At 57.7% G+C, this 14,608-nt stretch overlaps 1 protein-coding gene across 1 annotated transcript in view; it reads left to right on the top strand.

The window, feature by feature from the left end:
- Window positions 1-14,608, top strand: part of QRICH2 (glutamine rich 2) — a 33,017-nt gene that overhangs the window by 10,672 nt on the left and 7,737 nt on the right. The window contains exons 5-14 of the mRNA XM_075559698.1: window positions 3,595-4,991; window positions 5,508-6,336; window positions 6,596-6,669; window positions 7,260-7,474; window positions 7,950-8,035; window positions 8,990-9,087; window positions 9,537-9,651; window positions 12,622-12,876; window positions 13,687-13,809; window positions 13,929-14,003. Of these exons, the coding sequence (XP_075415813.1) occupies window positions 3,595-4,991; window positions 5,508-6,336; window positions 6,596-6,669; window positions 7,260-7,474; window positions 7,950-8,035; window positions 8,990-9,087; window positions 9,537-9,651; window positions 12,622-12,876; window positions 13,687-13,809; window positions 13,929-14,003 (3,267 nt within the window). The remainder of the gene's footprint in view (window positions 1-3,594; window positions 4,992-5,507; window positions 6,337-6,595; window positions 6,670-7,259; window positions 7,475-7,949; window positions 8,036-8,989; window positions 9,088-9,536; window positions 9,652-12,621; window positions 12,877-13,686; window positions 13,810-13,928; window positions 14,004-14,608) is intronic.

Here is a 14,608-nt window from a genome sequence, read left to right as displayed (position 1 = left end):
GTGCAATGTACAGCAATAATAAGTAAAGATTACAATAAAATCATAGACAGCATGAGAGATAGAAGAGAGATTGAATTAATGGAGTCAGACACATCTCATAGTAGCATGCTCACCTCAGCTGCTCTTGGTGATGCGGGGCAGGAGAGAGAGATTTATTACTAACCAAGGCTTAGGTATCTTTTTGGGGACGTGCAAGCCCCCTATTTACAGGTAAAGACATACATCACAGGAAGGGATTGTATTTTAGGTTATCCAATAATGGGAGGGGGACAATCTAGGGGTGCACGCACAATAGGAAGAGGAGGGATTAAGGGACTCATGTGACAAGATGGGCGGGTCCTAGATTCATGATGGTGGCCTAACGTTGATTGTCCTCTGGCTGGAGACTTGATTGAGCCTAAGCTTTCAGGGGGAGCAACCCACTGTCCCTAACAGCAGGGAGGGAACCCTGCCTATTGTGGGAGGGACAATGGAGTCTGCTTGCTCTGCATGGCCAGCGTCTTCAGGGGATAACCTGACAATCATGTACCATTAGTTGCAAGCAGTGTCCTAAGTCTAACATTTTTTTTGGGGGGGGGGGGAAACTTGGGAGAAATCTTTCTATTTCCCACACTCGGTGGTATACTGTTCTCTGACTGGCTCATCTCCTCCCTGAGACCCTTCTGTGAGGGGATGTCCAATTGCCTACAGATGGGCTTTGGGTCTCCACTTCGCACTCCCACTCATTCACAATGATAAGATTTTTTGTTCTTTGATGCCTGATCCCATCAACACCTCGTGATCACACAGGCTGGTTTACTTCTTCCATGTGGGCTTTGTTGCTTCCGAACTAGATGGCCGCTTTTTTACCTTCAAGCCTTTAAGACCCCAGATGCTATATCTTTTGATAGCCGGGCACCATCAGCTTTCTTCACCACATTTGCTTATGCACCTGCTTTGTCTTCAGCGATCATGTTGGGAAGGCGAGCATCATGGAATGCCAGGTAAATAGGACAAAGTGTTCTTGCATTGAGCGAGTGCTTGAGTGGAGGCCCAATGAGACTGGACAGTGTTCTGTTGTGCATGGGGTCGCTATGGACTGGAACCGACTCAATGACAATAACAACATCATTCCATGGCACGGTTGGCCCACACCTTGTTCATCCATCCATTTGCTGACAAATCCTTCCGTTGCTTCCACTTTTTTCTTTTAATTAAAAGACCATTTTACTGGGGCTCCTACAACTCTTAAAACAATCCATGCATCAGTTGTATCAAGCGTGTTTGTGTATATGTTGCCATCCATCATTCTTTTCTAGACATTTACTTTCTATTGAGCCCTTGGGATCAGCTCCTCTCTTTTCCCTCCCTTCCCCTTCATGCCCTCATGACCCCTTGATAAATTATAAATTATTATTGTTCTCATATCTTACACCGACCGCGGTCTCCCTTCCCCCATGGTTTCTGTTGTCCGTCCCCTTGGAGGCGGATGTGTGGTGATGTGTGGATCATTGCCATGGGTTCCACCTTCCTCCTCTCCTCCCCTCACCTCCCCGCTTGCGTCCACTTTTCTGTGGAAAGGGCTGAGGTGAATATGGGAGCAGAGGGTCCTGCTTGAGTCCCTTCCACTACACGCCGGCTGTGTGCTGGGCCTGCGAGGCCTGAGTGCTGGGTGGCTGTGGAGCCCGAGTGGTGGGGCCCGTGAAGAGGGGACTGCTAACGGAAAGATCAGCACCGTGAGCCCTCCAGGCACCCCATGGCAGCAAGATGAGATGTGCTGTCTCCGTGGGTGCCAGTTTCTTCTGTCCTCGGGGTCCCTCAGAGATGGGGTCAACTGAGCAGCAGTGGGCCTGCTGGGCGTGTGGTCAGCACGTGGAGGTGCTGCTGGACTGTTTGCCTCAGCAGCTGCGGCTGTGTATTCCTGGCGGCTCTTGACCAACTCTTCCCCCAAAGAGTCAGATCGAACCCGTGGTTGGACCTATAGCTGGGCCTCCTTCTCTTTTTTGGACCTATCGCCGGGCCTCCTCCTCCTTCAGTTTTCATATTTATTCATTGAGAAAAAAGACACTAAAACAATGTAGATTGTGATAAATGTCCAGAGGTAAATAAAAAGTCTCAGCGAATAGTAGAGGAGACCCCCCCTTTTTTAAAGTTGTATTGGCACATAATTTACACAGCATACCCTTCAAAGGTTGACTAGTGCAGTCATAGGAAGGAGAACTGTCTAATCATAGAACATCAGCTGGAGCGCGCACACACACACACACACACACACACACATACACACACCCGCGCCCCAGGGCGGAATCGCCTTCCAATGGAGCCGTGTCATCACGGACAGTCCTCATGCCCCGCCCCCACACCCCCGGGGGTGTCCTTTTCTGAGCGTCCATGGAGAAGATCCCTCTCTCTGGGCCGCTGCGTTGACAGCTTCAACATATGGTTTTTCCAGCCTCCAGCACTCACCGCTGCACCCTTCCACCCTCAGCGAGGCTGGCTGGAACCGGGCATTTTGGACTTTGTCGCTTTCTGGTTATCTTTTAAGAAGGACATCACACTGTCACACGTCCCCTGCCATTTATAAATGTGCAGGCTCTCAACCCTCTGGAGGCCCAGCCTCCAGAAGCCCGAGGGTCTCTGTCTTGCTTAGCTTGGGAGGGATGGGGGGGCGGGGACGGCAGAGGTTGCTTCCCCTAAGGGTTAGATCACCCTCCTTAGATAGCCCTGCCCTTCCCTCCGCTCTTCAGGTGACAACTTTTCATACCCAGCTCTCTCCCCCCTTCCTGCCACCCTCAGGCCTCAGAAACATCAACGGTGGCTTCGAAGCGCAAAGGCCCGGGTGCCTTGTCCTCCGTTGATATGACGCCAAGTGGAGTGCCCACCAAACGTCCAAGCACTGATTTTTCGGGTGGGCTCACCCCCCAGAAGACCTACTCAGGAGCCAGTAGCTCAGGATACGGACACACAGCAGAGCGGGTTGCCAGCCGCGATCGTGGCAGAATTCCCTCTATCATAGGGCCCCACCCTCCCTCTGCATCCCACTTGGATCGTCGCCGGAGTCGAGAGCAATACCAAAGGAGGGATGAGCGGGATGCACCCCCTGGTCTAGCCCAGCAGGATCTAGCCTTTTCCACAGAGCAGCTTGGTTTGGGACCTCCCTATCAGCAAGGCATGGTGTATGTAAGCCCAGATCTGGGGCAGATTCCGTTAGGGCCGCAGGGCATGAGTCAGCCTAGATTGGGGTACCCTAGCCCTTTCCCACAGGGTGTGCTCCCAGCCGGCATGGGCCAACCGGGGGCACTGCCACCACTCATACCTGGTGCTGTTCAGCAAGGACAGGAACTGCCTAGGACAGAGCAGCTTAATGTGGGACCTCTTGGCATGGGCCAGTTTGGCATGGATCAGCGTGGATTCATCACACCGTTTACAGATCAGAGTGCGTTGGTATCACCTGGTTTTGTACAACCTGGCATAGACCAAAGAGGCTTGGTGCAGGTTGGAGTAGACCAAAGAGGCTTAGTGCAGCCTGGAGTAGACCAGCAAGGCTTGGCACAGCCTGGGATAGACCAGAGAGGCTTGGTGCAGCCCGGGGTAGACCAGCGTGGCTTAGTGCAGCCCGGGGTAGACCAGAGAGGCTTGGTGCAGCCCGGGGTAGACCAGAGAGGCGTGGTCCAGCCCGGGGTAGACCAGAGAGGCTTGGTGCAGCCCGGGGTAGACCAGAGAGGCTTGGTGCAGCCCGGGGTAGACCAGAGAGGCTTGGTGCAGCCTGGGGTAGACCAGCGTGGCTTGGTTCAGCCCGGGGTAGACCAGAGAGGCTTGGTGCAGCCCGGGGTAGACCAGAGAGGCTTGGTGCAGCCTGGGGTAGACCAGCGTGGCTTGGTGCAGCCCGGGGTAGACCAGAGAGGCTTGGTGCAGCCCGGGGTAGACCAGCGTGGCTTAGTGCAGCCCGGGGTAGACCAGCGTGGCTTAGTGCAGCCCGGGGTAGACCAGAGAGGTTTGGTGCAGCCCGGGGTAGACCAGCGTGGCTTGGTCCAGCCCGGGGTAGACCAGCGTGGCTTAGTGCAGCCCGGGGTAGACCAGAGAGGCTTGGTGCAGCCCGGCGTAGACCAGCGTGGCTTGGTGCAGCCCGGGGTAGACCAGCATGGCTTGGTGCAGCCCGGGGTAGACCAGAGAGGCTTGGTGCAGCCCGGCGTAGACCAGAGAGGCTTGGTGCAGCCCGGGGTAGACCAGCGTGGCTTGGTGCAGCCTGGGGTAGACCAGCGTGGCTTAGTGCAGCCCGGGGTAGACCAGAGAGGCTTGGTGCAGCCCGGGGTAGATCAGAGGGGTTTGGTACAGCCCGGGGTAGACCAGAGGGGCTTAGTGCAGCCCAGGGTAGACCAGCGTGGCTTGGTGCAGCCCGGGGTAGACCAGAGAGGCTTGGTACAGCCCGGGGTAGACCAGAGAGGCTTGGTGCAGCCCGGCGTAGACCAGAGAGGCTTGGTGCAGCCCGGGGTAGACCAGCATGGCTTGGTGCAGCCCGGGGTAGACCAGAGGGGCTTGGTACAGCCCGGGGTAGACCAGAGGGGCTTGGTGCAGCCCGGGGTAGACCAGCGTGGCTTGGTGCAGCCTGGGGTAGACCAGAGAGGCTTGGTGCAGCCCGGGGTAGACCAGAGAGGCTTGGTACAGCCCGGCGTAGACCAGCGTGGCTTGGTGCAGCCCGGGGTAGACCAGAGAGGCTTGGTACAGCCCGGGGTAGACCAGAGAGGCTTTGTGCAGCCCGGGGTAGACCAGCGTGGTTTGGTGCAGCCCGGGGTAGACCAGAGAGGCTTGGTGCAGCCTGGGGTAGACCAGAGAGGCTTGGCGCAGCCTGGGGTAGACCAGAGAGGCTTGGCGCAGCCTGGGGTAGACCAGCGGGGCTTGGTCCAGCCCGGAGTAGACCAGCGTGGCTTGGTGCAGCCTGGGGTTGGCCAGCGTGGCTTGGTGCAGCCTGGGGTAGACCAGAGAGGCCTAGTCCAACCAGGGACAGTACAGCGGCGTGTCATGATACAGCCTGGCACAGTCCAGAGTGCCATGGTGCAGCCTGGTGAAGACCAACAGGACTTGGTCCCAACAGACACAGACCAACATGCCATGGCGCAACCTGGTGTAGATCAACGTACCATGGTCCAACCTGGTGCAGCCCAGGGTGCCATGGTGCAGCCTGGCATAGATGAGGCTGCTTTGGTCCAACCTGGTTTGGTCCAGCCTGGTGTATATCCTAGTTTTGTACAAACTGGTATATACCCACCTACTTTAATACCTGGGGCAGATCAGCGTGGCTTAGCTCCACTTGGGGTAGATCAATATGGTTTGGTCCAGCCTGGTGTATATCCTAGTTTTGTACAAACTGATATATACCCACCTACTTTAATACCTGGGGCAGATCAGCGTGGCTTAGCTCCACTCGGGGTAGGTCAGTATGGTTTGGTCCAGCCTGGAGCAGACCAGCGTGGCTTGGTGCAGCCCGGGGTAGACCAGCGTGGCTTAGTGCAGCCCGGGGTAGACCAGAGAGGCTTGGTGCAGCCTGGGGTTGACCAGCGTGGCTTGGCGCAGCCCGGGGTAGCCCAGCGTGGCTTGGTCCAGCCCGGGGTAGACCAGAGAGGTTTGGTGCAGCCTGGGGTAGACCAGCGTGGCTTGGTGCAGCCCGGGGTAGACCAGCGTGGCTTGGTGCAGCCCGGGGTAGACCAGCGTGGCTTAGTGCAGCCCGGGGTAGATCAGCGTGGCTTAGTCCAGCCCGCGGTAGACCAGCGTGGCTTGGTGCAGCCCGGGGTGGCCCAGCGTGGCTTGGTGCAGCCCGGGGTAGACCAGAGAGGCTTGGTGCAGCCCGGGGTAGACCAGCGTGGCTTAGTGCAGCCCGGGGTAGATCAGCGTGGCTTAGTCCAGCCCGCGGTAGACCAGCGTGGCTTGGTGCAGCCCGGGGTGGCCCAGCGTGGCTTGGTGCAGCCCGGGGTAGACCAGAGAGGCTTGGTGCAGCCCGGGGTAGACCAGCGTGGCTTGGTGCCGCCCGGGGTGGCCCAGCATGGCTTGGTGCAGCCCGGGGTGGCCCAGAGAGGCTTGGTGCAGCCCGGCGTAGACCAGCGTGGCTTGGTGCAGCCCGGGGTAGACCAGCGTGGCTTGGTGCAGCCCGGGGTGGCCCAGCGTGGCTTGGTGCAGCCCGGGGTGGCCCAGCGTGGCTTGGTGCAGCCCGGGGTAGACCAGAGAGGCTTGGTGCAGCCCGGGGTAGACCAGCGTGGCTTGGTGCAGCCCGGGGTAGACCAGCGTGGCTTGGTGCAGCCCGGGGTGGCCCAGCGTGGCTTGGTGCAGCCTGGGGTGGCCCAGCGTGGCTTGGTGCAGCCCGGGGTAGCCCAACGTGGCTTAATCCAGCCTGGTGTAGACCAACTCGGTCTGGTTCAACCTGGTGTAGACCAGCGTGGCTTAATTCAACCTGGTCAAGACCAACGTGGCTTAGTCCAACCTGGTATAGACCAGTTTGGTCTGATTCAACCAGGTGTAGGTCAGTTTGGTCTGGTTCAACCTGGGGTAGACCAGCGTGCCTTACTTCAACCTGGTGCAGATCCACGTGCTTTGATGCAGCGTGGCTTGGTGCCGCCTGGGGTAGACCTGCGTGGTATGGTACAGCCTGGTGCAGCCCAGCATGGTTTTATTCAACCTGGTGCAGCCCAGCGTGGTATGGTGCAGCCTGGTGTAGACCAGCGTGGTTCAGTCCAACCTGGAGAAGGCCAGAGTGAATTTGTGCAGCCTGGTGCAGACCAGCGTGGCATGGTGCAGCCTGGCCCAGGCCAGCGTGGCTTGCTGCAACCTGACTTATATCTACCTGGGTCACTGCAAGTTGGCGCCTATCCTCCTGGCTTGATCCAACCTGGTGCCTATCCACGTGGTTTGGCACCCCAAGGACTTTATCAGCAAGACTTACCACTGGACACGGAATCTCAAGACATTCTACCATTACCAGGAGCTTCTCCAAGTTTGCTATCATCACCCCTATATCAGCAAGAAGTGGCACCACCTGACAGAGACCACGTGCTACCTCTCCAAGCGCAGCCAAGCTTGCCACCACCAGGAACAGACCAAGATGATTTGTTGCTACAGCCAGATGAACAGCATGTGATGTTTCCTGGCCCGGGCCGCTTGCGTGAAGAGGGGTTCAGTGAGGGAGGTCTATATCCAAGGGGAATGGATTTCGAAGCCCAACTTGAGACAGGGCTGCTTCAACAAGGCGAGGACTCCACCAGGAGAGGCCGTTCTGGCCTCCTCTACCAAAGCTTATCCGACATGATCGAAGACTCTAGTGAACAAGAGCACCAGGATTCACTGGATAAGCTGAGCCCGAGCTTCCCCATCGCAGTGGAGACGTTTCGCCTGATGGGGGAGGTCGTTGCCCTCTATTTGGAGCTGAAGGATTATATAAGGGATTTGGACGAGGAGCAAGCCGGCCAGACGGACTTGGAAAAGATCCAGTATGTGATTGCGCAGATGGGTGAGTACAAGGTGTGCATGGAGGGGACGCCACTATCTCGGTCGTGAGCTGGTGGCTGGGTCCCATTCTGGGCTGCTGGGCTGCTTCTTGAATCCCTGAAGACAGCGTGTCCATTGGTGGGCACGCCGGGTTCTCCTGTAGCTTTCAGGATCCAGCTCCATAGGTGGGCACGAGACCAGGGGAAAAGAGCTGATTGGAACCCTCTGGGTCACAGCTGGGGGATGTGCCAAGGAAGGGAGAGCAGCCCCCCAGGGGATGGGAATACTGAAGCAGCCCTCCAGGGCATCGGGCCTTAGGTGGGATTGTGATGCCCAAAGCAGCCCCTTCTGCCCCTCTTGTTTACTCGCCTGCGGCCACGGGAGAAGAAACATAAGACATCTGCCCTATCCCCTAGACCCCTTCATGGCTGTTGGAAGTGGGGGCTCCAGGGGGGCACTGGACATCTGGCCTCTGACTGTGAACCTCTGTTCTCCAGTGAAAAAGAGTGTATCCACTGACCTGCAGGAACAGATGAAGGGCATAAAGGCCTTAACTAAGGAAATTCGGCAGGAAAAGGCAAAAGTAAGGTGGCCTGAGTGTGTGAGTGTGTGTGTGTGTGGGGGGGGGCCGGGCGTGGGACACACACACGCAGAAGAGGTGGGTGGCCCAGCTTACTTGGTCATTTACTGCTTGACAAGCCCTCCCCCATTTCCTTTGGGCTTTGAAGAACCACACCCCGTTTCATACGTTATTCTCTCATCAGATGGTAAATGCTCCGCAGGTATCAGGGGGGTGTGCTTCCTGGGTCCCAGGTATCAGGGGGGTGTGCTTCCTGGGTCGCAGGTATCAGGGGGGTGTGCTTCCTGGGTCGCAGGTATCAGGGGGGTGTGCTCCTGGGTCCCAGGTATCAGGGGGGTGTGCTTCCTGGGTCTGCAACCCGATGCTCACAGCTGTGCCTCTCCCTACTTGCAAAGAAGGTTGTGGGCCAGGACCTGCTACCTGTTCTTTTTTTTTTTCTTCTTGAAATATGATACCGATTCTTTATTTTTTTAATCACTTTATTGGGGGCTCATACAACTCCTATCACAATCCAAACGTCCATCCATTGTGTCAAGAACATTCGCAAATTTGCTGCCCTCATCATTCTCAAAACATTTGCTCCCCATTTAAGCCCTTGGCATCAGCTCTTCATTTTTTCGCTACCTATTCTTTTCACTCCAACTGTGTACACCGATGAGTAGATGAGTGGGTGGAGATGCATGGAGGAACAGAAAGAAGGGAGGAAAGAGGGAGGAAGAGTGATAGGTGGATAGATGAACAGTGGAGAGGGTGGATGACGGATGGATGGATGGATGGATGGACGGATGGACGGACGGACGGATGGACGGACAGATGGATCTCAGGAGGAGAACTTGGCTTTTGCCATAGAAAGTTGGATTACAGTTGAGGCATGGGTGGGGAACTTGCGTGGGTGCAGGGGCACATTCCGGAAGTGGAGAACTCAGGCCTGCCGGACTCTCCTCATTGGATTTGTAGGTGGACAGGCTGCAAAGGATCCTGGAGGGTGATGGGGGAAGAGAAAACGGGAAAGAGATGAAAACCGGCCAGCTGAGCTTGCAGCTGGGCATCCTCAGGTAAAACTCCCTTGTCACAGGTGGGCAGTGGAATCCTGCTGGCAGCCCCCCTGCCCCATCACCATGGAAGTGATAACATAACTCACGCCCCTGAACTAACCACTTCCTTTGATCAGAAGGGTGTTGGCTCTTCAGCTTTGCCCGCTCAGGGAGGTTCCCAGGCTCCTAAAGGAGCCCAGCACCTGGGTCCAGAAGACCAAGCGGTCCACAGACTGAGTCTCAGTTGGAGAACTTGCTGGAGCCTTTCAGAGCCCACTCCCACCTGCTGGAAGCTCTCACGGGGCGCACAGCCCCAGGAGGAGGCAGGGCCTCGGACTGCCACATGTAGGCGGTTGAGAGTGTGTCTGTTTCCTCCTCCTCCATCCCTGCTGGCCAGACCCAGCACTGGTGGCTCTGTTCCTGGGGCTGGCAGGGAGGCCAGGCAGTCTCTCATATCCCGTATTCTGCAGAGACACCGTGGCTGACATTGAGAAGGAGTTGGCTGAGCTGAGGGAGAGCCAAGAGCGGGGCAAGGTCAGCATGGAGCACTCCGTCTCCGAGGCTTCCCTTTACCTGCAGGATCAGGTGAGTCCTGTCCTGATCTGTCCCCCCCCATTCATCAGTGAGTGGAACCCCTCATCCCCCCCCCATCATGGGGGTGGAGGGTGACTCGGAATCCACACTCCTCTGCCACAAAATCTTCTGGGTCCTGGTTGTTTGTTTTGTTTTGTTTTTTTCTTACACTGAATTGTCATTCCCATGAAATTCACCTCTTTAAAGGAAACAGGTTGGTTTCCAGTCAATTCAACAAGTTGTACAACTATCACCACTAACTCCTGAATATTTTCACACACCCCCAAAGTATCTCCATACCCATTCACTAATGGGTACCCACTCACTCCCTGCCACTCCCTGCCCGACCCCCAGCCCCTGGCAACCACGCATTTCCTCCCCATCTCTATGGACTGGCCTCATGTGAACACTTTGTAGCAGTGGGGTCACAGCTGCTCCTCTTTGGTAGCCTAGTTGCTTACACGTTGGGCTGCTAACTGCAAGGTCAGCGGTTTAAAGCCACCTGCCTCTCCTCAAGAGAAAGATGAGGCGTCTCCTCCTGTGAAGAGTTACAGTCTCGGAAAGCCACAGAGGCAGTTCCACCCTGTCCTGTGGGACCAGTAGGAATCAGAATCAACTCGGTGGCAGAGAGTTCTTTCATTCATTAGGAAATTAACCATCCTAATGCCGCGACCCTTTAATACAGGTCCTCATGTGGTGGTGACCTCCCGCCCCTCCGCCCTGCACCCAACCATAAGATTATTTTCATTGCTATTCCATCACTGTCATTTTGCTACTGTAATGAATCGGGCGCCCCCTGTGAAAGGGTGGTTTGACCCCCAAAAGGGTGGTGACCCCCCAGGTGGAGAACCACTGACTGAGCATGTTTCCAAGGGTCACTCATGTTTAGCACGGATCCGCACTGCCCATTTGTGGCTGCACGGTGTCCCATGGTAGGGAGACACCACCCTGCGTGTCCACGTTGCTCTGCTGCTGGGCCTTTGGGTGGCTTCCCTCAACCACACAGAACCCTAGGCCAACCCAGTCCGCAAGCACTCGCTCCCCTGCGGCCCTGCTCTTTCCGGGGAGACATGGCTGTGTCGTGAGTTGGAGGACAGTGGGCAGAGCAGGTCACCGGGTTCACGGTCAACAACGCCACACACGTTTTGCTTCCTCTCCCACACTTCAGCGTCCTCATTGCCACACCCTCCTCCCTGTCCTGGGGCAAGTGCTGCCCCTTGGTCGCAGCGACGGGGGTGGTCTCAGGTGCGAGCGCCCCACTCCTGTGAAGGTGCCCCTGAGAGCCCTGCCTGTGGTTTGGATGAGCTGTGCGGGCTCAGACTCAGGACCCTTGTCTTGGAGGTCCTGCCAGTCTCTGCTGGGCCCGTAAGCAGGCCAGCTTTCTTTCCTGCTTGTGACTTTGGGCGCCCCTTCCCACCTCAGCGGTGCCATCGGTCACCAAGTCTTGGAAGGGGACTCCGCTCACCGAGTCCACCCACGACACTTCCCAAGCGTCTGAACCAGGCTGGCCAAACCCTCAGAGGAAAATCCCTGGGCCCTGGGGCTTCATGTCGGGGCCCACTTTGTGCTAGAGGCCACTTTTGGGGTCCCCTCCCACATGTGCTGATGCAGTAGCACGTGCCGTGTCACAAGCCTGGACCCTGATGGCTCAGGGTCAGGCTTGAGGGGCACTGAATACACAGTAAATGCACCAGTCACTTGTGGCTCCAGAGCACAGGCCTGAGCTTAGGCTTCTGCAGGGGCACACGCCTGCCTCTTCGTACTGACTCCCCTCCTGGGGGACGGGATGGGTGGGGGTCCTTCTAACAATTTCTCGGCTGCTCCGTGTTCTTCAAGGTTGCCTCCAAGGTCCAATTTTCCAGGAAGTTCCCTACTTTCTTCTAGAAAGAACTTATCCGTCTCTTGCCCTCCCTGGGGGGTCCTGAGGCCTGCTGGCCAGTGCTTAGGCCCTCGGGTTGCAAGTCACACATCGCTGGTGAGCCCAGGACAAGAGCAGCCTATCCCCCGGCAGGGACATTGGCAGAGCACAACTTCCAGCTCTCAGGAGGTGGCTCGGGGGCCTCTGTGGTGCCCCCTCCCCACTCATCTCCCTCTCTCTCACTCCTGTGTCCTGCTGGGGACCAACTTCTTACCCCATAAACGCGAGCCAAGATGACTGCCCAGCCCCCAAGGGCCAGACCCAACACCCGTCTTTTCTAGTTCATCACTCACTACCACTTTCGGGGTTTCCCCATGAAAGAGAGGGGTGTGGGCCGGCAGCAAGTCACAGAGGATGGTGGCCTTGACTCATCCTCTGTAGTGACAAGCCGGAAAGAGGACTCAGAAGAGGGCAGGGAGGATGTGGAAGGGGTCCTGGGCCATCAGGGTCCGGGGTCCTGACCTGGCTTCAGTGCATATGGGAGGGGACCCCAAAAGTGGCCTCTAGCACAAAGCAGGCACCCACACTTGGAAACAGCTCTGCCCTGCCCCGCCGGGTCCCTGGGCATCAGAATCGACTCGGGGCGTTGTCACCCCTTGGTCCGGAACTGAACTTGGAACTCACACCCCTGGCCCATGGAAAGCTGCAGGCAGAGTCTGAGCATTTTTCGCATTTGTTGCTTGTTACTGATTGACATGCTAGATGAGCCCATCCCCCTCCCGTGTCACCCCAGCCTGGTGCAGTGCTCTGGGGTCATCGGGATGCTCTGCGTAGTGCCCACTGACTGGTGAATTGTCACCTTTTAGGATTCAGCTGGAGGAGCTCTGCTCTCTTGCCAGACCAATGGGCTAGCTGGGGAAAGTTCTGGAAACCTCTCTCCCACGGGGCGTCTATGCAGCATGAACGCTCCCGTCCCGAGGACTCTTACACACTGAGCACCAAGGCGGGGACGACTGCCCGCGTCACCACACGAGGGGTTGAGGGGACATGCACACACCGATGGTTAACGGTGGTCCCTGCCTTTCCTCTCACTGCCCTGCGCCCCACCTACCTCGGGCGCCTAGCTGGACAAGCTCCGGACCATCATCGAGAGCATGCTCACCTCCTCGTCCGCGCTGCTGTCCATGAGCATGGGCCCTCACAAGCCCCCGATCACCTTGGCGCCTGACCAGATTGACCCCGAGGCCACCTGCCCCGCCTGCAGCCTGGACCTGGGCCACCAGGTCAGCACCTTGGTGCAGCGCTACGAGCAGCTCCAGGACATGGTCAACAACCTGGCCTCCACCCGGCCCTCCAAGAAGGCCAAGCTCCAGAGCCAGGTGATGGCCCCCACAGCCCCCCACCCATGGGCCAGGTGATGGCCCCCTCAGCCCCCACCCTCTGGGCCAGGTGATGCCCATCCTCAGCCTCCTGTCCACTGGGGCCAGGAGATGGGGCCCCCAGGCCTCCAACCTGGACGTCATTCTTCCACACTGGAGGCTCTGGTCCATTCACAGGGTCACCCTGAGGGCAGGCAGAGCTGATCTGGGGACGGAGGACTTGGGGAGGGGGGATAATATTGGCTGGCTAGGCGTGGATCTGTTCATTCCTAGGCTGTTGAGACACGGGTCCAGCTACAGGCGACATGGGCACCCCTGCACACATTTCCAGAACCTTCCCAACTGCCCTGCCTGTGGGGGTGGGGAGCAGGAGGAGAGAGTCGGGGGGCAGACAGACCACAAGTCTCTGGATCTTGCCACTTGGACTCAAGAATCCAGAGTCGGCTCAGGCAAAGGTTGGGTGGGTGGCTGTGGTGGGGGGACATGGGGGAGCTGGCTGTCACTCACACCCCAGCTCTTGGCAGCTGATTGGAGGGCTCATCACTCAGGATCCTGGGACCTGAGGAACAGAACTGGATCAGGACAGCACCCCCATGGGGAGTGGGCAGGGCCCCAGGGGGCAAACCCAGGGAACAGGCAGTCCAGCTTGCCCCATTCTCCTCGGGAAGCGTGGAGACCAGGGACCAGCCGGAATGGGACCCGAAGTCAGCTAGTGTTTCCAGGCAGGTGGCATTGGGTGCGCTGCTGGGTGGGGATGAGGCTGGGTGGGGCTGGCAGCCTCAGGGAGCCTTCCCCGCCCCTCCTGCTCAGGACGAGGAGCTGCTGGGCCGCGTGCAGAGCGCCATCCTGCAGGTGCAGGGCGACTGTGAGAAGCTCAACATCACCACCAGCCACCTCATTGAGGACCACCGGCAGAAGCAGAAGGAAATCGATGTGAGGGGCCAACAGGGGGAGGTGTGGGAACACGGCCTGGCTCCCCATCCCCCCCACCTCCCCCCGCCGCCCACTCAGGCCCTTCTCCCTCTCTCTTCCCTGCCTGTCCCGCCCCCCAGGTGCTGTACCAGGGCATAGAGAAGCTGGAGCGGGAGAAAGCCAACAGAGACCATCTGGAGATGGAGATTGACGTGGTAAGCTCTGTCCCCTGCCACCCCCCCCCCCCCGCCTCACACACAGTGGGTCTCAGGACCATGGCTCTGGGCTCTCTTTGTAAGGGGGAGGTTTAGATTGTGGTCCACTGTTGATGTCTTTGAGTTGGTTCCGACCCATATCGACCCCATGCACAACAGAAGGAAACACTGCCCGGTCCTGCGCCGTCCTCACTGCGGTTCCTGTGTTGATGCAGCCTCTGTGTCCACCCATCTCCCGTGAGCCTCTTCCTCTTGTCCGCTGGGCCTCCACTTTACCAAGAGCAAGGTCCTCCTCCGGGGGCTGGTCTCTGCTGACCACCTGTCCAAAGCATGTGAGGCAAAGTCCCGCCATCCTCGCCTCTCAGGAGCACTCTGGCCATACTTCTTCCAAGACAGACTGGTTTGTCCTTTTGGCTGTCGGTGGGACTGTCAATATTCTTCCCAACACCGTCATTCAAACGCATGGATTCTGCTCTGATCTTCAATTCTGCAGCGTCCAACTTCACATGCGTATGAGGCGATTGAAAATACATGGCCTTAGTCCTCAAAGTAACCTCCCTGGCTTACCCCCCCCCCCCTCTCTCTCACACACACACACACACACA

This window comes from Tenrec ecaudatus, chromosome 10 (genome assembly GCF_050624435.1).
Source record: "Tenrec ecaudatus isolate mTenEca1 chromosome 10, mTenEca1.hap1, whole genome shotgun sequence".
NCBI lineage: Eukaryota > Metazoa > Chordata > Mammalia > Afrosoricida > Tenrecidae > Tenrec > Tenrec ecaudatus.
This window is presented reverse-complemented; position numbering and strand designations above follow the sequence as displayed.